Source organism: Equus przewalskii, chromosome 10, assembly GCF_037783145.1.
Source record: "Equus przewalskii isolate Varuska chromosome 10, EquPr2, whole genome shotgun sequence".
Classification (NCBI taxonomy): Eukaryota; Metazoa; Chordata; class Mammalia; order Perissodactyla; family Equidae; genus Equus; species Equus przewalskii.
The window spans coordinates 43779439-43806599 of record NC_091840.1 but is presented as its reverse complement, the minus strand read 5'-3'; the positions used below and the strand labels follow the sequence as shown (position 1 = coordinate 43806599).

Below are 27161 nucleotides of genomic sequence, written 5' to 3'. Positions count from 1 at the left end.
TTTTGACCTTTTCTCTAGGAATAAAGATGAGAAGCTATTGATGGTTGTATTGGTTATAGTAACATGTGAAAACATTCTGGAAAACCTAAAAAGCATTAAACAAATATAATGTAATATTTATTTTCAAAGCAGTTAAGAGTCTTTATCACTTAGTACTATCCATAATCCAGGTGAAGTGCATAAAACTGAAATTGCTTTGAGAAAAGAACAGATATTTCCCTTTTTCATCATTACTTGGAATCACTGAACCAGCAGTCTCCTGTCAAGACTGTTGTGTGGAATTAAGATGGCCTGATGTTTTTCACTGCAGTGGACAGCATTAATGCTTCACTCATGTTTGCTTTGAATTTTAGAGAGGCAGTAGAGTGTAGCTGAGAGCATGGTCCCTGGAGTCAGACTGTCTGAGGTCTAACCTTCTCTTTAGTTAACAGTCATGTTACTTGGGACAGGTTCGTTAAGTGTTCACCTCTCAGTTTGTTCGAGTGTGACATGTACACTTTAGCTCAGTGCTTGACATAATAGCTGTCTCTTAAATGTCTGTTGATTGGATGAATGCAGAGGTTTCACCTTGCCAAATGCATTTCAATTATCTCATATTTACCTCTTTCTATACTTCTTAAATGCTCCTATTTAGGAGAGGTATCTGAATGTAGTAGAAAAAAATAGGCTTTGGAGTTAGATGGACATTTCTGGCTCTATCGACTCTCTCACTTAACAGCTCTGTGATCTTGGGTAAGATACTTAACCTGTCTGAGATTCAGTTTGGGGTTTAAAATATATTCCTCATTGAGTTTTTGTGGGGATCAAATAAGGAATTAAATATAGAAATGTAAGGCATAATGCCTGGCACATAGCAGTTGCCAAGTAAATAGTAGTTCTCTTCCCTTCCTGCTTAGAATGATCTCTCTCGTTGAGGCCATATGTCCTGCATAGTTTGCCTTCATTTATGATTATAGTAAGATGATGAGGTGTAGTAAGGATGAAGTTTCCATAAACAGTTAGGAAAAGGGCCAACATAATATTTCTTACAGATCATAAGCATCCTGTTGGCTTTTGATATTTGCTTTAATGATCTTTTAAATGATTTATCTAAGATCCATGTCCTGACCATCACTGATAAGAATTAGGGCAGGTGTATTTCACATATCTATCCTCCCCTGCCTCTGCCTGGGAAAAATAGTAAGACACCACCTTACCTGAGTATGGATGATTTTTGGGATTACTTACTTAATGATTCTACGTAAACTGTTGACTACAGAATTCTTTGTGATAGATTTTTAGATTTTTACAATCCACGAAATGACTCCTCTTTATTGAGCCTGACTCTTGGTAATTAAGAGTCTAACTATGGTTTTAAAGCCACAAATTAGTGCCTGTGATTTGCCTAGCCTTGTAGGCAAATCAAAATTATGACGTAAGTGAACAGCCATGAAGAGCAGATGGCTTTGAATGAAAGGTGTTTATGCTAAAGGCATTTATTGTAAGAAAAGAGAACTGTAGGTTGCTTGCTGAGATGACAGACAAGGCAGATATTTTGGAAATGTTTTGTGACCTCTATTGCAATTGTGTCTACTCTTTCTTAGCTTCCAGATACCCTTAGGATTATTAATGTATTCCTTACCAAAACTCTCTCTGTTAACGATAAAACATAAAACAAAGACCAGAAATAGTATTTGTGAATGCCATGAAAAAAGGCAGGATGCTGTTAGGATTTACTTGGGAAATTCTAGAGCAGTGGCTCTTAGGTCTTACAAACAGTATATAGGCCTAGGCTTGCTCTGAAACTACAAAATCAGTTTCCTTGAGAATGGAGCCTAGTTATCTGTATTTTTTATTTTAAAGACTTCTTTGAATTAAAAAAAAAAAGTTTTTAACATCAAAAACATAAAAAGGTATCCAGTAAAAGTCTTTTTCCTACACTGTTCTCCATCTATTGAGTTCCCGTGCATTCCCAAATTACTTTTTTTAGTTTGTTATTAGTATTAGCTGTTAGTTATCCTGTCAGAGATTTTTTTAATAATCCAATACAAATATATATTGTTTTTCCCCTCCTTTTTTTGCACAGATGTTAGCATATTCAGATTGTTCTGCATTTTTTATTTTTATTTTTTACTTAATATGTCTTGGAAATCTTTCCATATTGATACACAAAGAATTTCTGCATTTAAGAAAATATTTGCATATTATTCCATTGTCTGGATTACCATAATTAATTTAGCTGGTCCCTATTAATGGACAATCTGGTTGTTTTCAAACTTTTTTTTAAAAAAATACTGCAATAAATAATCTTGTATATACATTTATTTTGCATATGTGCATGTATACCTGTAAGTTGCATTTCTACAAGTAGAATTTTTGAGTGAGAGAGAATATACATTTGTAATTTTGATATATAATGCCAGTTTGCCCTCTTGGGGGATTATACCAGTTTACTCTCATCAGCAACATCTATAGAACCTGTTTCCCCTTAGTTTTATCAAGGCAGTGTGTTTATCAAGTAATTGGATTCTTACCAATCTGATAGGTAAACGATCTGACATCTAAACTATCTCCTTGTAGTTTTAATTTATATTTTTCTTACTTTGAGTGGGGCTGAGCATTGTTTCTGTGAACTGTCTATTCATATCTTTTACTCATGTAAACGATCTGACATCTAAACTATCTCCTTGTAGTTTTACTTTATATTTTTCTTACTTTGAGTGGGGCTGAGCATTGTTTCTGTGAACTGTCTATTCATATCTTTTACTCATTTTTCTTCTTGGTCTTTTATCAATTTCTGGGCACTCCTTACGTATTAGAGAAATTAGCCCTTTGTTGATGGCTACCAGAGGGGAGGGGGAGGAAGGAGGGTGAAAGGGGTGATTAGGCTCATGTATGGTGATGGATTATAAGTAGTCTTTGGATGGTGAACATGATGTAATCTAGACAGAATTCCAAATATATTATGATGTACATCTGAAAGTTATATAATGTTATAATCCAATGTTACTGCTATAAAAATTTAAATTTAAATTAAAAAAAAGAAATTAGCCCTTTGTGATATGTTTCAAATTTTTTCTTAGTTTATCTAAGCTTTTTTTTTGCTATGCAGAATTTTTTACTTTTATATAGTCAAATTTGAAATCTTACAGTTTTTAATTAGAAAGGCTTTTTTTTTTTTTTTTTTAAGATTTTTTATTTTTTCCTTTTTCTCCCCAAAGCCCCCCAGTACATAGTTGTATATTCTTCGTTGTGGGTTCTTCTAGTTGTGGTATGTGGGACGCTGCCTCAGCGTGGTCTGATGAGCAGTGCCATGTCCGCGCCCAGGATTCGAACCAACGAAACACTGGGCCGCCTGCAGCGGAGCGCGCGAACTTAACCACTCGGCCACGGGGCCAGCCCCTAGAAAGGCTTTTTCTAATTATAAAAGTATGCTCCCATTTTTCTTCCAATGCTTATAGGGTTTTGATTTTTATATTTGAATCTCTGATCCATTTAGATTTATCCTAGCATAGGGTATGAGGAGTGGATCTAACTTTTTTCCCCAGAAAGCTACCCAGTTGACCCCCATCTTTCCTGAATATTCCGTCCTCTCCCTACTCCTTAATTTAAGATGCCATTTTTATCATTTCTGAGGCCTCTGGACTTTCAATTCTGTTCCTTTCTTCTGTTTATTCATCTGCCAGTCACTCTGTGTTTTAATTACCGAGGCTTTTTGTAGTGTTTTAATATTTGTAGGGCTAGTCCTATCACGTTGTTCTCTTATTGTTTTGCTGGCTGATTTTGTTTTGGCATCTGTCTAGTTAGGGCATTTGTATTTTAAAAGCATCTAAGGTGATTCTGGTTAAGCTCCCCTGCTGCTAAGAAATAACATTTCCTAATATGGTCTTCTCTTTGGATTTTGGAAGAGAAAAGAGCATTGTTCTTTTGCTAGCCTTGGAGGACATCTCTGACACTGGATAAGGGACTAACCTTTCCCCTGAGGTTCTTAAAGGAAATAGATTATATTCACATACTGCATTTCCCTTTTTACTAAATAGGTATAATCAGAAAAACCAATAAGTATTTATATCAGATTCTCTTTAACAGTTAAAATTTTCAAGTAATACTAATTAAACACATTATTTAAACTCAGGCATTCTCTTTTAAGTCTCCTGGAGCTAGAATTTGACTGCATTCCTTCAGAAGTGAAAATTTCACATCTCCAAAGCAATCTAAATTCTCAGTTAAATGGACATAAATTCTCTATCATGTTTGCTTACAACCCTAAATAAATTTTACATCATTATCTGTCATGAAAACCAAGAATCATGAAGCCCTTTATTTCTTAATTTTGCGAACCATTTAAATAGTCTTTAAGGAGTCTCAAGTCATATTTCTCTTTTTTAACCCATTGAAGATCAGACTTGTTTTTGGAAAAAACAGTTATATTTCTCCTATCATAAGTTGGTGGCTATTGTAAAAAGAATGACAAAAGTCCGGAAACATGTTTTGTTCTGAAAGAAGATGAAAAAATTTAAGTCCTCTTAACTCTTGACTTAAAAGAATGTTCAAAATTGCATGCTGAGTCAGACTTGGATCCATCCAGCCCAAGTTTCTATTTCTGATGGTGGCACCCAGAAGGCATACTGTGTGAAGCATTCTGGACCTCCACAGCATTCAATCAGATACTTCTCAGTGCCTGTTACATGGGAGGAATTGCAGATGCCACATATGAAGTAACTAACATCTAGTAGGGCAATAAAATAAGTAATACAAAGTGAGGTAAATGTTCTTAAGAGATATGTAAGCATATTATCTCACTTCAAAGAGGGAGTTGCTGCATCTTATTTGGGGAATCAAGAAAGCCTTTCTAGAGAAAGTTGCATTTGAGATGTGCTTTGAATTGAAATGAGATTGGAGTGGAAAACAGTCTAGACATGCTCGAGGTGGGTTTGGGAATCAGTGAATAGGCTAGTTTATTAGAGTCTTAGGGAGGAGCTGGAATCGTGTTCCTCAAAAAGTGGTTTGAGGGGCCGGCCCCGTGGCCGAGTGGTTAAGTTCGTGCGCTCCGCTTTGGTGGCCCAGGGTTTCGCCAGTTTGAATCCTGGGTGCGGACATGGCACTGCTCATCAGGCCATGCTGAGGTGGCATCCCAAATGCCACAACTAGAAGGACCCACAATTAAAAATATACAACTATGTACCGGGGGACTTTGGGAGAAAAAAGGAAAATAAAATCTTTGGGAAAAAAAAAGGTGGTTTGAAGTCCGTCTGCATTAGAATCATCAGATGCTTGTTAAAAATGTAGATTCCTGAGTCCCACTTCAGATATACTGAATCTGAATCTCTGGGGATGGTCCCTATAATCTGCATTAAATTAGTGATCCTGAGGCACATAAAAGTTTGAAGCTAAGAGAATAATGTGGAAAGTTAGAAGTAGACATATATAATAACAGCTTTGAATCCTAGAATGAGAGTTTGACCTAATTCAGTAGGAAATGAGAAGTCAGGAGGATTTTTGAGTACCAGAGTAATGTGAAGTAAAGCTGTACTTTAAGAGATTAATTTAGTTAAATAGGTTAAACTGGAAGGAGGAGAGATAGGAAGACCAGTTATGAAGCTGTAGCAGTCTAGGAGGTACTAATTTGGCCTAAACAAGGGTGGTGACAATAGAAATGGAAAGGAGTGGAGAAATACGAGAGAGATCTTAAGAGGAAAAATCTTTAGGACTTGGCAACTTATCTATAAAGGAGGATTCATCATTAAAAATAACTTTAGGGTTTTAAGCCTGGTAACTTTGGATAATGCTGCTGTGGTTCATGCAAATAAGTCAGTAAGGGCAGCTCTTTTCAGAGGCCACTGTGAAGAGGAGGAGAAACGTTGGCTTTAAGATGCCTAGTCCCAAGGCACTGTCCAGTTGGAGTTGGGTTTCAAGCATACAGAAACAGTCTTGGAGCACAGCAAAGAGAATGATCTAGAAGAGTGGTAGTGATGATACACTGGCTGGCTGAAGCATTGGGAATGATTGAAATCCCTGAGGAAAAATAGACGGATAGAACAGGTCTGAGCAAAGAATTCTGGAAAATATCTATTTCTATAAAAGCAAGTGCCAGACCTATTTTGTGATGTAGGCTCTAGTCGTCAGTGTCAGAGGCTGCAGACAGGTCAACAGGTCCAAGAATATGAAGATGGAGAAAAAGCTGCTGGATTTTCCAAATAAGGTTTTGTGGAATAATGTCAAGTAGAATGGAGAGGGGAAGGAGCTGGATGGAGAAGAGTCAGACCATGACAAGGAAAGGAAGCCAGTTTCAAGAAGCTGGGCAATGAAGAGAAAGAGAAAATTGATGCCCATTAATTCCACAACTATTTATGGAGTACCTTCTAAATATTAAGCATGTCCTAATCACTGAAGAAAGAAGACAGACATGGACCCTGGTCTCATGGACTTTATGTACTAGTGGAGAGAAACAGTCCCAGTTGAACACACAAGAAACTATCTGCTGTGATATGTGCTCTGAAGAACTACAGTAATTGATTGGTGGTTGATAGGGTCATCAGAAAAGGCCTTGCTGAGGTGAAATCTGAGCTGAGACATGAGTAACGAGAAGAATCCAGCTACGTAAAGATCTGGACACAGACATACCAGGAAGAGGGGACAGTCAGTGCAGAAGCCCTCAGATGGGAGAAAGCATGGTGTTTTTGAGGAACAGAAAGAAGTCAGTGTGACTTGAGCTTGGAAAGAAGGTGAGACTGGCTGGAATAGATCTTGTAGAGGAAGAGAGAACTCGCTTATATAGGACCTATAAGCCTTGCTAAGGAGTTTGCGTTTTATTCTAAGTGAGGTAACCACTGGGGGGTTTAAGTTGAGGAGTGACCTGGTTTAATTTTTGTTTACAAAAAATTCCCTCTGGGTGTTTTGGAGTGGATTGTGAAACAGCAAGAGAGGAAGCAGGGAGACCAGTTAGGAGGCTAATGTGGTTGTGTAGAAGAGAGACTGTAGTGGTTTAGACCAGGTGGGTGAGAGTGAGGATAGAGAGGAGTGAATAAATTTGGCGGTATATTTCAGAAGTGAAGTTGTCAGGACTTGCTGATGTAGGGGACAAGGAAAAGGAAGGAATCAGATGATGTCGTGGTGTCTTGAAGTAGGGGCTTGCAGATGTGAGAGAATGCCTTCTCAAGGTTAGAGCAGTATGTGAGAACTAGTGTGTGGAAAGGGATAGCAGATGCGAATGAGAGAAATAATTGAGAAGCAAGGTTTTGGAGGAGGGAAAGAATAGATGTCTGAAGTAGTGCTTTCAAACTTTAAAGTGCATCCGAATCCCTTGGTGGTCTTGTTAAAATGCAGATTGATTCAGTATGTCCGTGGTGGCGCTGGAGAGTCTGATTTCTAACTATTTCTTTGCTTCAGCCACCACTCTAAAGGTAGTCTCAATGTCATCATTTGACTGTTATCATCTCTCTGAGCAGTTTTAACATCACAGAAGGGTACATACCCTATGAGTATATCTTTTTTATGTCTTTCCCTGCCTGAAAATGTGTTTAATGGCTCCAGAAAGGATCCCCTTCCCTGCCTGCTTTTGCAGGCACAAGTGGTTTGTTTTTTTAAAACAGATCCTTGCCTTTCTTTCATTCCCCACCAGAAAGCAGTAGAGAGCTGTCTTCTCTTCCCTCCCTTTTCTCTACTTTCAGCAGTCACCAAGGTCCTTACTCCCTCCCTCTTGTAACTAGCTCATTTACCCTCAGTGCTGAACTTTCTTCAGAGTTCACCTATCTTCTGTGGCCACTTTTGTGTTCTTCCAGCCATTCTACTCTGTGATCAACAGGTCATTCTACCTTTGAGCCTAATTTCTCCGTCAGTAAAACTAAAAAGTTGAGGTAGATGATTTCTTAAGGGCACTGTGACTTTGCATTTTTATAAAAGTAGAAGTAACTAATATTTCTACTCTGCTTTAGACTGTATACCCTCTCAACAACCCGGTATTGTAAATACAAATAAAGATTCTAAGATTATGTCACTCCTGCACTGAAATCTTTTAGCCTTACCAATTTTCCTCCCTTTTGAACTACCTTCCTATTCTAACCTTCCTAATTACTGTGGTTCCCTCCATTCTGTCTGCCTGTATAGCTCACTTGAAACTCTCACCCTTCTAAGTATTCATGGCTGACTCTCAACTGTTGCATCCTGCCTTCCTCTTCTCACTTGATGTCTGTCTCCCAGTTTAGCCATGAGTATGGGAATTGACTCATTCCCACATCATTTGTCTTTAAATTGGGATTGTTACATTCTTTCTCTGTGTTCCATGTCTCATGCTTTCTGTGTCCTCTTTTCTTTTTTCCATTCCAGTTCTTGATTCTATTATTCACCACGTTAGACTTCAGCAAATCATTTAAAATGGATAGATCTCTCTGATTGGGGAAAATATTTTGAGACCAATTAAAATGGGCCTTTTTTTAATAAATAAGACTTTGGAGGCAGGACCCTTTATAATTTACACTCTCCCTACTTATAGACAATGATATAGACAAATACAAAATGGATATAAACTGGAAATAGGATTTAGATCTTACACCAACTGCAGCTTTTCTGATGGGTTATAGGTTGGTAGAGAGGGACTACACATATCCACATTGTAAGGTTAGTATAAATTTCCAGTTTAATTAGCCAAGGGTGTAAAATCTTAGACGTCAGAAGGCCCTAGGGGGCAGGTGCAGGTACAGCATAACTCAGCAGAGCTTCCTTGACCCCCCTAAATGCAGGGAAGGATCTCAGTGGATCTAAAAATCAGACTCAAATTTTGGCATACTACTACCCTTTTACCCTTGGGGCTTGTATCACAATTTTAGGACAACTTTCTCTAATAATCTATATTTAAGGGAATAGTTACAAACATTGGATTTTCCTATTTTGTTTTTAACTAAATTCAGAATCATGAGGGCCACATCATAATTGGGTTGAGGAGTCAGAGAAAAGCAGAATCAGTTGCCAGGTGTCACTGAGCCATATATCTCTCTGCCTTTACCTTTCCAGCATTTTGGTTTCTTCTTTAATTTCTTCAATGATCCATTGTTTGTTGAGAAGCGTGTTGTTTAGTCTCCACATTTTTGCACCTTTCTCTGCTTTTTTCTTGTAGTTGATTTCTAGTTTAAAAAAGATGCTTGATATTATTTCAACTCTCTTGTATTTATTGATGTTTGCTTTGGTTCCCAAAATATGGTCAATCCTTGAGAATGTTCCATGTGCACTTGAGAAGAATGTGTAACCTGCTGTTTTTGGATGAAGTGTTCTATATATATCTATTAAGTCCATCTGGTCTAATTTTTCATTTAATTCTATTATTTCCTTGTTGATTTTCTGTCTGGATGTTCTGTCCATTGGTGTTAATGGTGTGTTGAGGTCCCCTACTATTATTGTATTGTTGTTGATGTCTTCTTTTAGTTCTATTAAGAGTTGCTTTACAAATTTTGGTGCTCCTGTGTTGGGTGCGTATATATTTATAAGTGTTATGTCTTCTTGGTGGAGAGTCCCTTTTATCATTATATACTGTCCCTCTTTGTCTTTCTTTATCTGTTTTGCTTTGAAATCTACCTTGTCTGATATTAGTATAGCGACACCTGCTTTCTTTTGTTCATTATTAGCTTGGAGTATTGTTCTCCATCCCTTCACTCTGAGTCTGTGTTTGTCTTTGGGGCTGAGGTGTGTTTCCTGGAGGCAGCATATTGTTGGATCTTGTTCTTTGATCCATCCTGCCACTCTGTGTCTTTTGATTGGGGAGTTCAATCCGTTTACATTTAGAGTGATTATTGAGACGTGGGGGCCTACCACTACCATTTTGTGTCTTGTTTTCCGGTTTTCTTCAGTTTCCTTTGTTTCTCGTCCCATGGTTTAATCTGTTCTGATGTAGAGCTGCTACTCTCTGTTGTTGTCCTTCTACTTATCTCCTCTGCTCTTGGTTTTGTAGCCCCTTTCCTTTTTTGGATTTTTCAGGAATGAGGGTTTTCCTGAGGATTTCCTGAAGAGGAGGTTTTGTGGCAATGAACTCCCTTAATTTTTGTTTATCTGGGAAAGTTTTTATTTCTCCATCGTATTTGAAGGATATTTTCGCTGGGTAGAGAATTCTCGGCTGTAGGTTTTTGTCCTTCAGATTTTTGAATATATCATTCCACTCTCTTCTAGCCTGTAAAGTTTCTGCTGAGAAATCTGCTGATAGCCTGATGGGGGTTCCTTTGTAGGTTAGTTTCTTTTGCCTGGCTGTCCTTAATATTTTCTCCTTGTCGTTGACTTTTGCTAGCTTCACTACTATATGCCGTGGAGTTGGTCTTCTTGCATTGATAAAGTTTGGAGATCTATTGGCTTCTGTCACCTGAAGATCCATCTCCCTCACCAGATTTGGGAAGTTCTCAGCCATTATTTCTTTGAATAGGTTTTCTGCCCCTTTCTCCTTCTCTTCTCCCTCTGGTATACCTATAATCCTTACGTTGCATCTCCTAATTGTGTCTGATAATTCTCGGAGAGTTTCTTCATTTCTTTTAAGTCTTGCTTCTCTCTCCTCCTCTGCCTGCAACAATTCTATATTGCCATCTTCCAAATTGCTAATTCTTTCCTCCATATTATCGGCCCTACTGTTCAGAGCATCTAGATTTTTCTTAATCTCCTCTATTGTGTTCTTCATTTCCAGTATTTCTGTTTGGTTCTTCTTTATCGTATCAAACTCTTTTGTGACATAGCTCCTGAACTCGTTGAGTTGTCGGTCAGAATTCTCTCTTAACTCAGTGAGTATTTTAATGATGGCTGTTTTGAAGTCATCATCATTTAGGTTATATATCTCATTTTCTTTGGGATTGTTTTCTGTGTATTTGTTACTTTCTTTCTGTTCTGGAGATTTAATGTATTTTTTCATATTGCTTGATGATGTTGATTTGTGCCTCCGCATGGAGATAGAGTTTAGTTGCTCCTTTCACTTGTTTCAGCTGCTGCAGTGGGGGGAGCAGCTGTTTATACTTCACCAACCAGGAACCCTGTCCGTAGTTGCTAACTGGGCCTGGGCCCCTCTTCGTAGCCACAGTGGCCCTTTGGATTCCCTCCTCTGCCGTGGGGGCCGTCACGGGGGGCTTCAGGCTGCAGGTGCCTACTGTTGTTGCCCACCTAGATGCGCTCTCTCCTTGGGGTCTGCAACGGTGTTATGGGCTTTTCCAGCGGCCAGGGGTGGGATCACTTTTATTTGTCGCTCGGTTGCTGTCGGCACCCACCAAATCTCACTTGTCATCTATGGGTCGCAGGAGAGCTATTGGCATCTTCTACAGTCTGTGGTTAGTACACCTAGCTATGCTGCTTTTGCCCTGGGGTCTTCCAGCCTTGTGGCTGGCGGCTGGGTGCCTTCTACTGGTGCTGTGCAGAGGCTTTCCCTAAGGCTTCTGTGAGCCTGTAGGGTTTCCCCCTAGGCTACTAAGCTGGGTCTCTGGAACTCTCTCCAGCCCCAGTCCTCTCCGAGATCTCCGGCAATCCCTAGCCTCACCGGGTGGGCAACGGCAGCTGGGGGTCGCCCCGCCCTCTGGGCTTCTCTCCGGGCCTCTGCCGGGAGCTCTGAATGCTCAGCGTGGCCCCTCTGCTACCGGCAGACAGAGAGTTTTGTCTGCTGCCTGGCGGAGCTCCGGCGCTTCCCCTCCGGGTCGCCGGACCCGCCTTTGAAAGTTCCCCCGCCCCGGTCCTCTCCGAGATCTCCAGCAATCCCTAGTCCCACGGGGCGGGCAACGGCAGCTGGGGGACGCCCCGCCCTCTGGGCTTCTGTCCGAGCCTCTGCCGGGAGCCCTGAGTGCTCCGCGTGGCCCCTCTGCTACCGGCAGACAGAGAGTTTTGTCTGCTGCCTGGCGGAGCTCCGGCGCTTCCCCTCCGGGTCGCCGGACCCGCCTTTGAAAGTTCCCCCGCCCCGGTCCTCTCCGAGATCTCCGGCAATCCCTAGTCCCACGGGGCGGGCAACGGCAGCTGGGGGACGCCCCGCCCTCTGGGCTTCTCTCCGAGCCTCTGCCGGGAGCCCTGAGTGCTCAGCGTGGCCCCTCTGCTACCGGCAGACAGAGAGTTTTGTCTGCTGCCTGGCGGAGCTCCGGCGCTTCCCCTCCGGGTCGCCGGACCCGCCTTTGAAAGTTCCCCCGCCCCGGTCCTCTCCGAGATCTCCGGCAATCCCTAGTCCCACTGGGCGGGCAACGGCAGCTGGGGGACGCCCCGCCCTCTGGGCTTCTGTCCGAGCCTCTGCCGGGAGCCCTGAGTGCTCAGCGTGGCCCCTCTGCTACCGGCAGACAGAGAGTTTTGTCTGCTGCCTGGCGGAGCTCCGGCACTTCCCCTCCGGGTCGCCGATCCGGCCTTTGAAAGTTCCCCCGCCCCGGTCCTCTCCGAGATCTCCGGCAATCCCTAGTCCCACGGGGCGGGCAACGGCAGCTGGGGGTCGCCCCGCCCTCTGGGCTTCTGTCCGGGCCTCTGCCGGGAGCCCTGAGTGCTCAGCGTGGCCCCTCTGCTACCGGCAGACAGAGAGTTTTGTCTGCTGCCTGGCGGAGCTCCGGCGCTTCCCCACCGGGTCGCCGGACCCGCCTTTGAAAGTTCCCCCGCCCCGGTCCTCTCCGAGATCTCCGGCAATCCCTAGTCCCACGGGGCGGGCAACGGCAGCTGGGAGACCTCCGTGCCCTCCGTGTCTCTCTCTGGGACCCTCCGGGCGCCCCGAGCACCAGGCCGGGTCTCCCCGCCAATGGCGGGGAGAGACTCTCCCCGCGGGCTCAGGTGTGCAACTCCAAAGTTTCCCTCTGCGTTTAGGAGTAATTGCGGGGGGTTTAAGTAGGGTTCTGGTCACCTGTTTCCACCGTCGCTCCTCTGTTGTGTTCTCGCTCCTGCCCTAGATGTGTGTGGATCCTCTGGGGGCGTCCGTTGGAAGAAAGCCGCTTGCGGGTACTAGGCTGCCCGTCGGGGTCGGAGAGTTTTCACCTATTTCCACATCCTCCCGGAGGAAAGTCCGTCCGCCTTCCGATGTATAGTCGCGTGGGTGTCTCAGACGTCCTGAGATGCTGTCTGGATATCCTTTGTCAAGCGATAAGTGTCCAAATAATTGTAGACTCGAAGGGCGAGAGACAAAGAGGACTACTCACGGCGCCATCTTGGAATTCCCCCCTTTCCAGCATTTTGGAAAGCTCCTATTCCCTGAGTCTACTCTCTTGGCTCTGTTTTAATACCTTTCTATCAGATTGGTTTGGTTTAAAATCACAATTACATGTCATGTATGCAGTAAACGTTTCTTTAACACGTATACCTGGCACTGTTCTAGGCATTGGGGATTCAGCAGTGAACAAAACAGACAAGAGACCCTGCCTTCATGTGATTTACTTTCTAGTAGAGAGAAGTGAATAAAATATACGGGAAGTATAATGTGCCAGAAGATGGAAAGTGCTATGGAGAAAAATAAAGCAAGAGAGAAAGATAGGAAGTGCTGGGATGGGGAGTGGGCAATTTCAATTGAAGTCACAAATATATTTCTGTAAATAGACTAATTGTGGTTTTTCAATATGTAATTATATTCTGAGGAATATGGTTGTAGTCTTACTTTATTCAATTCTATGTAATGACTTTTGTTCAATGTCTAGTATCTTTTTTTTCTCCTGAATGCCAGGTGCATTTTGTGTGAAGCAGGCGACACTCCCAAGTTGCCCACCAGAGAGCAGACTTGGCTATCCAAAGCTCACTGCCCCTTGTGTACCTTTGAGAGCAGGGATGTTATTTCAGAGCAGCAGTCTCTTACCGAGAAAATAGAGCATCAGGGACCCTGGAGATTATACTTTGGAGAATTTTTTTTTTTTTAAAGATTTTTTTTTTCCTTTTTCTCCCCAAAGCCCCCCGGTACATAGTTGTATATTTTTAGTTGTGAGTCCTTCTAGTTGTGGCATGTGGGATGCTGTCTCAGCGTGGCCTGATGAGCAGTGCCTTGTCTGCGCCCATGATTTGAACTGACGAAACCCTGGGCTGCCAAAGCGGTGCGCGCGAACTCAACCACTCGGTCATGGGGCCGGCCCTGGAGAATTTTTTTTTAATCAGAGCTCATTTAACTATTGTTAGTTGGCTTGGAGCCAAATTTTCCCTCCAAAGTGTTCCAAACTGACTTGAATGTGAATGGCTTTGAATAATTTATAGGCATGGTAAACAAATAATATAAAACAAAGCAACATGTTTCCAATTACAGTTTTACTAAAATCCATGAGGGAAAGATGTCACCCTTATCCTCGTTCATTCTTTATATGTATCTTTGATAAATATTCAGATTTGTAAAACATAGGCAGTAGGGCATAAGTATTTGTCTTGTAAAAAGATTCACCGTAGAATTTATTCAGATAGCAAAAATGCAGATTTCCTTTAATGCATTTTTGGGGAAGAGGGAATAATTTAATGCTTTTTACTTTAGATAGAGAGTCAGATGCATAATAGGGTACGATGTAAATGATATTGTAAAACATTCATATTTATATTTAGAATGTGTTTAAACGTAAACAGGTTCACTTATTTGTCTTAATCTTCATTGGTCTTGGCCCTGGCCTCCCCCTTTTTTTGGCCAGAGCCTGGCTGAGTTGGATAGATCACCTCCGGATGACTGAGAGTTGACCAGAATGATTCCACAGATACATGATCATACACATGTAACGATTACTAGTGGAAAGCACATAGCATTTAAGTCTGTTAAACCTTCCTTATCTAAATGTGTTCTAACTATAAGCTTTCACTGTCATTGTCAGTTTGTCAATGTCACTAACATTGTATCGTTACCAGTGGCAGTGTCCTCTTCATGATGACAGATTCCTAAAGTTGCCATTTGTGGCCTTGGTGCTCAGCAAATCAAAATGACTCTCTGGTCCCTGTGAATCCCAAACATAGCTCATTAATCCATGGCTAGAGTAGCTCAATTACAGTTGCTAATATGATGCCCTGCCTCTTCATTCTGTGCTAGAAACCAACGTGAGAATGATACAACATTAAAAGAGAGTTGGTTTAAGGACCGGCTGTTCAGGCTCATAAAACACTCGGTAAATCCTAGTAAAGGAAGATTCTGTCTTAGAAAACAGAATATAACAAAATGAAAGGCAGACATAACCTCTTTTGGTGGTTAATCTGCTTCTGTTAATATGACAGGCTCTGTCTTCCATAATAATATGTGGACTAAGAGTCTCTTTATCCCTAATCATAGGCCTAGTGTCATAGGCAGACCTATTTCTAGTTTTCTAGCTTTGGTTCAGAGAATAAGTTTGGACACTGCTATCAGGTTCCAATCTTTTCCAAGGCTTTTGAGGCCTAGAACACATTGGAGATGATGAAGAGAAATAAATACACAACAGTTTCAGTGTTCAATGATGACATATGGGTGCAGACTGAGAATTGTGGGATTTTGAGTGTGTGTTCCTTGATGGATGAGGCAGCCAAAAGGGACTAGGGTATCTAATGAATTTCCCTAAAAGTCAATCTGGAGAATTTCTGGCTACTCAAGTAAAGCTAAGGAGTACCAAAAACTAAGCTTCTTAAATAGTCTTTCAGGATGAAAATGGTGGGGATAGGGTGTTAAGAAGGCAGGCATAGATCTTTTATCTGGTGATTCTCTCAGAACAGAGGTGGGAGCAGACAATTCTGAAGGAAGAGGAAGGTAAGGTGAGGGAGGAGGGTAAAGTGAGGAAGAGGATGGGTTCTGTCAGGTTAAGGACAACAAAGTTCTCCAGAGTGGGGGTCCAAGGAGAGGAGGGGAAGAAGAGGTGTGTTTCTTATAGGCTCCAGCTTTGTTTTGCTTGCGAAGCCTTCCCTTTTGCCTACTTTTATAGAGTACGTTTGGGATTCGGCTCTGTTCATCAGCTGAGATATCTGTCATCTTCCCTGGTTAAAACCAAAGGGATAGAAAAAACCAATAGAATTAGTAGGACATTGTTTTAAAAATAAAATAGCTCTGCTGCTTCCAAGAATGACTCCGCAACATGGGTAGGATTGGCTACCCTAATCCTATCTGTATTTGGTACACCTCTTCTTGAAATTTAGAACGACAAAGTTAGGAGATGATGCCATTCCAGTACAGAATTTGCCAATGTGTAAGTTTCTAATCTATGAAGTGAGAAAATAATTTTTTTTGGGGGGGGAAGCCATTGTTCTTCCCTTCACTAGAGGAAGAAGAGAGAGAATTGTCCTTAATTATGAAAGGAATTGATAGGTGATGATTTGCTATAATCAGCTTGTGGCAGGTGTGAACCCATCCATGGTCTATCAGTCAGAAATGGACTAGAGCTGGTGTGTTTTACTTAACTACCAAGTTCTGGGTATTGGACTCTTGGAAAACATTGCCTATGCATATGAGTAAGGTCTTGACCATCAGAATGTTTTTAAAGAGAGTAGAAGCCAAATTTGATTTTCTAAATTCAAATTCCACACCAGTCACAGGAGAAAAACTTTTAAGAGAACTGTTTTTAATGTGTTTCTTGTAGGGCTTGTTGGGATATGTCTAAGACCTAGTTCCTGTCCCTAGTAGATTAAGTCTAGCCGAGGAGACATTAGGGAAACATAAATGGCACTATGGAATCAAATGTTAATTTATTATTTTTTTGTGAGAAAGATTGGTCCTGAGCTAACATCTGTGCCCATCTTCCTTTATTTTGTGTGTGGGATGCCACCACAGCATGGCCTGATGAGTGGTGTGTGGGTCCACGCCTGGGATCAAAACTGGTACACTCCAGGCCGCCAAAGTGGAGTATGCAAACTTAACCACTACACCACCAAGCCAGCCCCTCAGATGTTAAATTTTTGTGCCAGCTGTGTTCATAGAAGGGCACTAGTTAGTGTGAGCTGGAATGATTAATTAGTGAAAACTTTCTGGAGGAGGGCATCCTGCACTGAACTTTACCGCGTGGGAGTACGATTGGGATCTCAGGAACCGAGGAGATGGCAGAGCTATGAAGGTGGCAGTGAGCTGAGTGCATTGAACGGACTGTAAGGAAAGACACAGGCAAGCCTGACTGGAGTGCAGGGTCTATGATGGGAAATAAGGTTGGGTGATGTTTCAGAGAACCTTTAAAATCTGACCATGCTCATCAGGGAAATGCAAATTAAAACCACATTGAGGGCCCAGCCCGGTGGCACAGCGGTTAAGTGCACACGTTCTGCTTGGGCAGCCCGGGGTTCACCGGTTTGGATCCCAGGTGCAGGCATGGCACCTCTTGGCAAGCCATGCTGTGGTAGGCGTCCCACATATAAAGTAGAGGAAGATGGGCACGGATGTTAGCTCAGGGCCAATCTTCCTCAGCAAAAAGGGGAGGACTGGCAGCAGATGATAGCTCAGGGCTAATCTTCCTCAAAAAACAACCCACATTGAGATACCATTACATATCCACTAACATGGCAAAAATTAAAAATATAATGTTAAGTATTGGCAAGAATGCAGAACAACCAGAATTTCTTACTTTGCAGGTGAGTATACGTAAATTCTTTCAACCCCCTTGAGAACTGTTTAGATAAAAATGTTCTTAGCACCTTTGTTCATAATAACCTCAAACTGGAAACAACTCATGTGTCCATCAATAGGAGAACAGATAAATTGTAATATATTTACACAGTGGAATACTGCACAGCAATAAAGAACAAATTACTCATACCCACAGCACCATGACTGAATCTCACAGACATTATATCAGCAAAGTAAGCCAGACACGAAAGAGAATATACTGTATTATTCCATTTACGTGAAGTTAAAGAACAGGCAAAACTAATCAATGATTATGTAAGTCAAAATGCCGCTTACCTTGGAGGAGGTGTTGGTTATTGACTGCAAAGGGGCCATGGAACCGCTGGAGCCCTGGAAATGTTGTCCATATTGATCTGAGTGGTAGTTGCATGGGTGTGTATGTGTGTAAAAAATTGAATTGAGCTGTATACTTAAGATTAGTGCACTTTACATACTTAATGTACGTTATGCCTAAGAAAAATAAATGAAGTCCTAGAGTTTGGATTGGTTGTGGGAGGTAATAGGGAAGCGTATTGAATTTTGAAGAGGGAAGTGACTTGAAGAAAGTGGTACTTCTAAAATTATTCATCCTGTAGTGATGTGGAGAATGGAACAGTGTTCAGATCAGCTGTTATGTCTAGGTCAGCTATAGTGCTAGATGCTATAGAAGACACAAAATATCCATGACCTGGTCCTTAGCCTTAAGAAATTTATGATCTTTTGGAGGAGACAAGTTATATGAAACCCAGAAAGTTACGGTGAATGATAAATGCTTAATTCGTAGTGTTATGGTAACAGCCGTGAAGTCAGTTCTGCGTTCAAATCCTAACTCTGCCGTTTATTGGCTTTGAGACTTCAGTCAAGCTATTTATTTCCCTGAATGTTGATTTCCTTATCTGTAAAATGAGGACAATATCTACCACTTTTGTTGAGAGGATTAAGAGAGACGGTGTTCAGAGCTTATAGTGCAGCACAGAAGACATTCAGCAAATGTTCCCTTCTTTGAACCCTGTATCCATGGAGCAAAAAAAAGTTTGGGTTTTTTTGTGACAGTGTGTAACCTCGGTTCAGATCGTGGTTCTGCCACTTACTGGCTGTGTGACCTTAAGTAGGTTATTTGATTTCTTTGAGTCTTGATCTCTCTTGAGAAAAAAAAAAAGTAGGGGAAATTTTACCTTGAGAGAGTTTATGAAAATTAAGTGAACCTAGCAGATATATAGTATCTAGCACAAAATAGTCACACTTAATATAGAATCCATTTCTCTTGACTGTAATGGAGTATACAAATGTGTGGTACAAATAACGCAGGTAATAAGTGATGAAATTGGATCAAGGTGGTGACTGGGGGGTAAGAGAAAGAAGAGGCAGATCATTGTGTACTGTTTTTTAAAAGATATAGTAAATTTGATATAGAAGAGGAAGTACTTTATATACTCTGATCTTATACAAGGTATGTCTCTGTACTTCTATTTTTTTTTATTGAGTTATTGATAGGTTACAATCTTGTGAAATTTCAATTGTACATTAATGTTTGTCAGTCATGTTGTAGCTGCACCACTTCACCCTTTGTGCCCACCCCCCACCCCACCTTTCCCCTGGTATCCACTAAACTGTTCTTGGTCCATAGTTTTAAATTCCTCATATGAGTGGAGTCATACACAGATTATCTTTCTCTCACTGGCTTATTTCACTTAACATAATTCTCTCAAGGTCCATCCATGTTATTGCAAATGGAATGATTTTGTTCTGTTTTGCAGCTGAGTAGTATTCCATTGTATATATGTACCACATCTTCTTTATCCATTCGTCTGTTGATGGGCACTTAGGTTGCTTCCACGTCTTGGCTATTGTAAACAGTGCTGCAATAAACATTGGGGTGCACAGGACTTTTGGGATTGCTGACTTCAGGCTCTTTGGATAAATACCCAGTAGTGGGATGGCTGGATCGTATGGTAGTTCTATTTTTAGTTTTTTGAGGAATCTCCATTCTGTACTTCTATTTTTGTCTTTCTATAAGATGAAATAATATAAAGTATATCCTTGGATTGTAATGATGCTAACTTGAAGGTGTTGTGATATCAGTAGAAAATATTGTGTTCTCACAACCCCAAAAATGGTACTTTACGACTAAAAGTTATTCTTGTTCTAATAATACTTTCAACAGGCATTGTCATCCAAGCTCCAAATGAAAATCTAATGACTTTTCTATGAGTGGAGACCCCTGGCACAATCAAAGCAAAATCTAGAAGCATAAAGGGAAGGAAATCCATCTATGAAATACACGTTATTATTTGTTGCTTGAAGTGTAATCAGCAGAGCAGCACCCAGGTCTTGTTGTGTGTCAGTGGTGAGCAGTGTCTTGCTCAGGAAGTTTAATTTACAGGGCAAATACCAAGCACTAAATATTAACCTTTCAGAATTATATTGTTAAGAGTGTTTGTTTAAGAACTCGCAAATTGACTGATTACAGATCCTGGACACTAGCCTTCCAATTTTTGGAGCAATATTAGATTTCCTGTGAAATTTCTAGCTTGAATTTAGCCACTGATTTCTTATGTTTGCCAAGCTTGAGGAAAATGAAGAGGTAAAAAATAACGCCTCTCCCTAGCCCTCACTCATCTGTCCTTCTTTCTTGCAGATATTCCGAGTGGTGTGCATCTGTTTGGGTAATCCACCAGAGACATTTACCTGGGAGTATCGAGACAAAGATAAAAATTATCAGAAGATTGGTCCCATAACACCCTTGGAGTTTTACAGGAAACATGTCAAGCCACTCTTCAATATGGAAGATAAGGTTGGAGACTGGCACAGGCAGCCACTGGCTGTTTACTTTCAGATGCCTATGGACTACAGGGAAGGGTATAAGATTCCTGGGTTAACATGCATGAGCATCAAACTAGATGCTAAACAAACTTTTTTCCTCCTTCCTCTGAAATATTTTATGCACTGACTGAAGTTCGCCATATCAAGATCCCCAGTGCTCCTCTTTAGAGACCTGTCTAACTGTAGGCCAGCAGCTTAATTCCCACATGCTTCCCTGGTTTGGACCCAGAATCACTTTCAGGTGCAAAGACAGTAAAAGTTTTTTATTGTCGTTGAGTGTTTCTTACCATGGGTTCAGAGCACCCCTGTACTATGGACCCCTCTGGGGATTTTCTTGTGGAAGGGAGCAGTGTCCTATCCTAGTTTTTCCTGCTTTCTTCAGGTCTCCTCCACTTGCCTAGCAGGATGACCAGATACCCCTCCTTTATTGACATCTGGATCCTCTTATAAGCAAATGGCTTTGTTCTATAATTGGAATTCCAACTTCGTTGTGGTATTACAGGGTGTTGAGCCTGTCTTGTAACTTGAGAGCAAGGGTCTTGTACTTGCCTCACTCAGCGCATGGAGTTCTTCAGAATTAGTTTTGGGACAATTCTTGCCAGTAGGAAAAACAGATAGATGCAGCTCCCAAATGTGTCCCTTGCACTAATTAGGTACAAGGTCTGCTCTTACATGACTTTACCATGTTTTGTTTCTTTGTTATTTAACAGTATGTTTGTGATTCTTATTCTTATGGGCAGAGGTGATGAGCTTGATGCAAACATGAATTTAGAGGAGAGGTGTGTGTCTTGCTTGACATTCCTGGTTTTATGTTCTAATCAACATGTTCTTGATCTCAATAGATTTGTTTAGTGAATGACCCTCGGCCCCAGCACAAGTACAACAAACTTTATACAGTGGACTACTTAAGCAATATGGTTGGAGGGCGAAAAACTCTATATAATAACCAGCCCGTTGACTTCTTGAAAAAGATGGTTGCTGCCTCCATCAAAGATGGAGAGGTTTGTATTGTTTCTGCTTAGTTGGGGTTAAAACCTCTTCTTCCACTTTGGTATAATAGGAAGATAGGATTTATGTTGACTTTTTTTCTTGCTCTGTCCTGTATTTCTAGGCTGTGTGGTTTGGCTGTGATGTTGGAAAACACTTCTCTGGCAAGCTGGGCCTCAGTGACATGAATGTGTGAGTGTAAGAAATTTAAAATAGAAAGTCATTTGTGGGTTGTAGCTGTTGGAGTGTACTCTTGGTACAAAATGACCCAGCTTAGGTTTACCCAAAGATTAAGGCTGGCTTGAGGGTGGGTTTCTTTCTTTCCAACTTGTAGAGTTTGAGGACTCGTAGCAGAAACTCCACAGACTTATATGCTCTAACCTGGGAAGTCAAGGTTATACTTCATAATTGAGTTGAAATTGTTGAGTGTTCCTAGAAAGCCATCCTATATGAGAAAGACACTTTTAAAAAGTCATTGATTACTGTGTAAATCTGCTCAGCACATTTGGAAATGTAATGAAAAGTTTTCCAGACCTTTTGTTTGCTGTTTGATCCTTCTTAACTACTTCTCTTAATTTGATGCCTCTTGTCTTTATGACAACTTGGGCTAATTTGCATACACACTTTAAAGCCTTCCTCCTGGTTGTTGATGACAGTGAAGGTTCATTTGTGAACTAAATCATATACAGAATTCCTTGACTATAAAATATACCACTTTAGCGTTATTTATAAGTAATTGTTACTTGTAGGAAGTGAGTAAATATCTTGACAGTTAACAATAAGAGAAAAGAAATCTGCTAAAAGAGAATTCATGAATTTTTTTTTAACTTTGGAAATATTTTCCAATATTTTTGACATCACTTATTTAAATTTCACAGTCAGCAATGGTCTAAATGAATTCAGAAACTGGGTGGTTCTACCAGCTCAAAAGAGACCATTTTTGAAAGAAGTTACTTCAGAACCTTTTTTTAAGGTTTTCTTGCCAAAATGACAGTGCAAAATCATCTTGTCAGCTTTTTGATTTGGAGAATTTATATTTAATCACTTAGTATTTTCCTTAGTACTCTTGTGACACATAGAGAGTGGAATCCCATTGAGAAACTAAATTCTACATGTACCATATTCTCTGGAGAGCTATAAGCCCAAATTTATTTGGAGCTATCAAGCCCCTTCAGTTTCTTTTGTGTTCCTTTTATAACCAGAAGCCAGTTTTCCCCCCATGATTGTATTCTCTTTATTCTGTACTATCATTCTTCTTACAGCTATGACCACGAGTTAGTGTTTGGTGTCTCCTTGAAGAACATGAATAAAGCTGAGAGGTTGACTTTTGGTGAGTCACTTATGACCCACGCCATGACCTTCACTGCTGTCTCAGAGAAGGTACGATCCTCAGCATGCCTGCTGCAGTGTTTGCACAGGTGGACCTGCATTCTCCTACAGACTCCTTATCCGGCAATCTTCATTCATAGTGTGTATGATTTCTGTTAAACCTAGCTTCCAAGCAAGACCTTGTGCCCACGTCACTTGGGGTTTGGCTGCCTACTCAGAGGGAATAAAAATAGGAACTTTTCACGAGGACCAGAATTTGAGTCAGGAGGGAGTAAAGAAGTAACTGCTTTTCTATCACTTTGGAAGTTCTTGTTGTGAAGAGAGGTCAGCAAGGGAACTTGGGAGAAGATAACTTCTGTTTAATGAGGAATTAAAATGTTCTCTGAAAGTGTTCATATCTTGATGACTTATGTTCAGACTTACCTTCCTTTCATTTGTCATTCAGATTGTTCTACAGTAAAATGTCAGTAACAGTAATTTGTGGACTCCTTTGCCCATTACAGGATTTATGCAGAGTTTCAGGAAATTGGGTGTAAAGTATTTTGAATTTCCTGTGAAATACTCTGAATGGTAATATCACTATTTCTAGGACACAGTGTTGGAAACAACTGAAATTTTATCTTTCACAAATAAGCCTCCCCATTTCTAGGCTGTAGAATGGATATTTTATTCCTGTGCTCAGGGATCATAATGAAGAAAAGACTTCAAACTACTTTAATTCTTTACCACCCCAAGCAAAAATGTTCTTTTTCTTGCCGGTCTAATTACTGGAAAGAAAGTCACAGAATGACCACCTTGACATTAGAAGCAAAACATTAGAAGGAACTGTTCACAAAATACTATAAATAATAAAGTAAAATAGTAAAGTAAATAAAATACTACTAAAATACCTAGGATAAAATACTAAGTTGTTCATAGTCATGTGTTTGGGCCTACTATAATGTAAAATTCAGTAGATTTATAACTAGAACTCCTTAAATTAAAGTTAAGCTTTTAAACTATTTAGAAGATTATTACAAACCACAAACCTTATAATTTCCAAGAGAGGTTTGGCTTTTTATCTTTTTCTGTCTCTGTTATAGAGTATTCCTCTTCTTCAGAACTAAAAATCATACGTATTCCAGGTCATTTTCTCTGGAACTTCCATTGTTTGGTTGGCATGGTTTATTAATGTGCCATTTTTTCCTGAAGGAAATGGAGCTACCTTCCATACTAGTAGCATAAAGCAGAATTTATATTATGATAACTGGAATTATATAGTGAGATTTTTCTCTTCCTTCCACTTTAAGTTTTTAACCACTAAAACTAGTTTGCACTGCATTTGAATGACTATGTAGAGATAAATGCTAGCAGCTATATTCTGGGATATTCTTTTTCGTTGCTGGTTTCTTGGAGTCCCTATGACAGAGATCCAGGTATTATTCTAGGTTTGTAGACAACACAGAGAGCAGCCTGATCCAGGTCATGCAAGAATTCATTGGCAAAGGGAAAGAAGGGGAAACATTTTCTTACTTACAGTAATAAATGACCTTGGGTGATATAGATTCTGAAAGTGATATTTAAAAGGAAAGTAAAGATGGATTAAAATGAGGGGAGTAGAAAACCAAAACAGACATTTAATAGGCTAGCCCCAGAATGTATAGTTCAGTGATATGGTTTTGAAGGTACCTGGGGCTAAGAGTAAGGAGTAGTACAGACAAGGGTGTTTGAAACTTATGAGTTTGATTGATGGCTATTTCTGAGACTGAAAATTACTGAGATCCAAGAAGACTGCCAAGAGTAAAGTCAAATCCCCTGTAGATGACTCTCATGCCGTTATTGCCAGTGGGAGTTGACAGATGAAATCATTAGGAGATAATTCAGGGGCCAGCCTCTTCTTATGCTACAAAGATTTGAGTTGTTTTGACATCAGCAAATGCCTGGGTAAACATGGAAGAGAAAAGTCTTTTCCCAAATGGAGCCTTCGTATTGTCCCTCTCTGTGTCACTGTAGTAAAGACTAAATGAAGCTTATCATGATGAATTGCATTTCCCTTTAAGAAGATGAAAATTGAGCATATTTTATTAAGGAAGATGGAAGAGGGAGAACAGTAGAATTGCTCGGGTTTTGTTTTATGAAAATAGTCTTTCTGCTTTTGCTTTGCCTTTCAGTCTCTATTAAATTCAACATTTGTGTAACTGAATCAGTGAAAGAACACGTTTGCAGAGTATCATTACTTGGTTCTCCTAAGTAGAAAATTAGGCAGTATGATGAGAATGTGTTTGTTTTTGTCTTTGAGCTGTGACCAGGTCTTAGAATTATTTCTAAAATAAATACAGTGGGATGCCTTTGCAAAGAACATTGATTAAAAACCAGAGACCCTGGTTTCAGTCGTGTTCACTGCTTTTAGTAATTTGATGTTTCATTTTTCTTAGCCAAGAAGCATTTTAATATGCTTATTTTTTGTATATAATATAATGTAAAGGAGAAAATAGTATTTACTGCTTTGTTAGGTTTATTGCATTTTTACCCCAGGAGATTCAGACTCCAGTTCTATTCGAGTATTTCATTAGTTATAGTAGAACATGTGTGGTCCTGATCATGCATATCATGTTTGTATGCAGAAGACTGTTTCTTCTGAGTGGCTAAAGAAGAGCTAAAATTCTGTGACACCTCAGCAGGAGGGATCTAGTTGCAGACTGTACACTGTTGTCCACTCTTTTGCAGGATGATCAGGATGGTGCGTTTGTGAAATGGAGAGTGGAGAATTCATGGGGTGAAGACCATGGCCACAAAGGTGAGCTTAATCTCGTAGTACTAAGGGTGACAGGGTCTCTGCTGCCTAAGAATTATGGGTAGAAAGCTGCAGTAGTTTGGGCATTTTTAGTGGTGGTCCTATCAACTAGACTGTTCTAGAGAAAAATGTGAGGATCTGGTTTGCCCCCAGAATCCCAGTGACCTGCATGGTATGCCTGAACTGCCAAGTTGCCTCTAAGCCCAATATGTGCTGGCATTCGTTCCAAACCAGGCTGGCCCTACCAGACCTCTTTGTGCCTGAACTACTTGGCCAGTGAGAAGTTTGAGTGCCATTTGCTAGGATGTTTGCTATGTAGCATTTAGCGCATTTTCATTTACTGCACTGGGCAGAAGCCTTCTGAGGGAGAATGGGATTGGCAAAACTTGAGGCATTTATTGGAGACTCCTTAGAAGTTGTGAAGTTTAAAGAGGAAAAGAATGCTTTGGTTACTGTTTAGAACTGTTTTATTCTGACAAATCAAAACCCAGGCAGCAGTCATAAGTAAATTAGGCTAAAAAAAACAGGTAATATATGAGTTGTAGAAAAATAAAAAATAGAGATAAGCAAAAAGAGGACAATAAAAATCTCTAATAATCCTACCACCCCAGAGATCTCAATTGATTAACACTTTAGGGTATATTCCTGCAAATTTTTGAGGCCGTATTTTTAAAGACTGTTTTTCATAGTGGATTAAAAAGCCTTTTAAGGAGGTTTTATTCTTTAATTTTTAAGGTTTCAAACCAAAAGCAGCAACTGCCATAGAGTGTTATGCACGTAAGCCTGTATTTGCGTGTGTGCTGTGTGCTGTGTCATTTTGTAATAGCTCTGTTCTGGAGTCCACACTCCTTACCCTTAGCCAGTGGATTCTGGCTGAGAAAAGAACATTAACCACAGCTCACTAGACTACTTAAGCGACGGGGAGGGCCAGCCCAGTGGTGCAGTGGTTAAGTTCATGCACTCTGCTTTAGCGGCCCAGGGTTCGCTGGTTTGGATCCTGGCCACAGATCTACGCACCACTTATCAAGCCATGCTGTGGCAGGTGTCCCACATATAAAGTAGAGGAAGATGGGCACGGATGTTAGCTCAGGGCCAGTCTTCCTCAAAAAAAAAAAAGAAAAGAAAAAGAAACCAAGGGGCTGGCTCTGTGGCCGAGTGGTAAAGTTCGCGCGCTCCGCTGCGGTGGCCCACGGTTCGGATCCTGGGCGCGAACATGGCACCGCTCGTCAGGCCACGTTGAGGCAGCGTCGCACATCCCACAGCTAGAATGACCTGCAACTAAGATATACAACTATGTACGGGGCGGGTTTGGGAAGATAAAGCAGAAAAAAAAAAAAAAGAAAACAAAGACTAGGAGGAAGTAGGTAGGGAAGCTATGGGATACCCGGATACTTGGACTCAAACTTAAGCATACGTCTCACCCAAGCAGGAATCAGCCAGAAATTTTCTTAAAAAGAAAATAGAGATCTCAGCAACTCTTTGCCTGTTGCATCCCTCATTTAATCTTTTGTTCTAAGTCTTTTAATCCCTCATAAAATGATCATTGGTGGATTTTGGCCAACTATCCCTGGGATCCTGTGGTGAAACTCAGCAGCTCAGGGTTTATATATAAACAAATAAAAACACTGTTAGTTCATTTCTGTTCATTGTCAGGTAGTTACATGTCCCCCTTCTGTGAATTCTGTTATTGTTCTGTGATTATGGGGTGCTTGTTAAATTATTATGAATTAAAATGCAACATATTTTTTAATTAGTTATTTCTTATAAGATGAATTTCATTTTAAGACAAATACA

At 40.6% G+C, this 27161-nt stretch overlaps 1 protein-coding gene across 2 annotated transcripts in view; it reads left to right on the top strand.

Moving 5' to 3' along the window:
* BLMH (bleomycin hydrolase) overlaps positions 1–27161 on the top strand; it is a 49176-nt gene that overhangs the window by 8198 nt on the left and 13817 nt on the right. For both annotated transcript variants that reach the window (XM_008526835.2, XM_008526833.2), the window contains exons 7-11: positions 20094–20249; positions 21121–21279; positions 21390–21457; positions 22528–22645; positions 25301–25370. In XM_008526835.2, coding sequence (XP_008525057.2) covers positions 20094–20249; positions 21121–21279; positions 21390–21457; positions 22528–22645; positions 25301–25370 — 571 coding nt within the window. The remainder of the gene's footprint in view (positions 1–20093; positions 20250–21120; positions 21280–21389; positions 21458–22527; positions 22646–25300; positions 25371–27161) is intronic.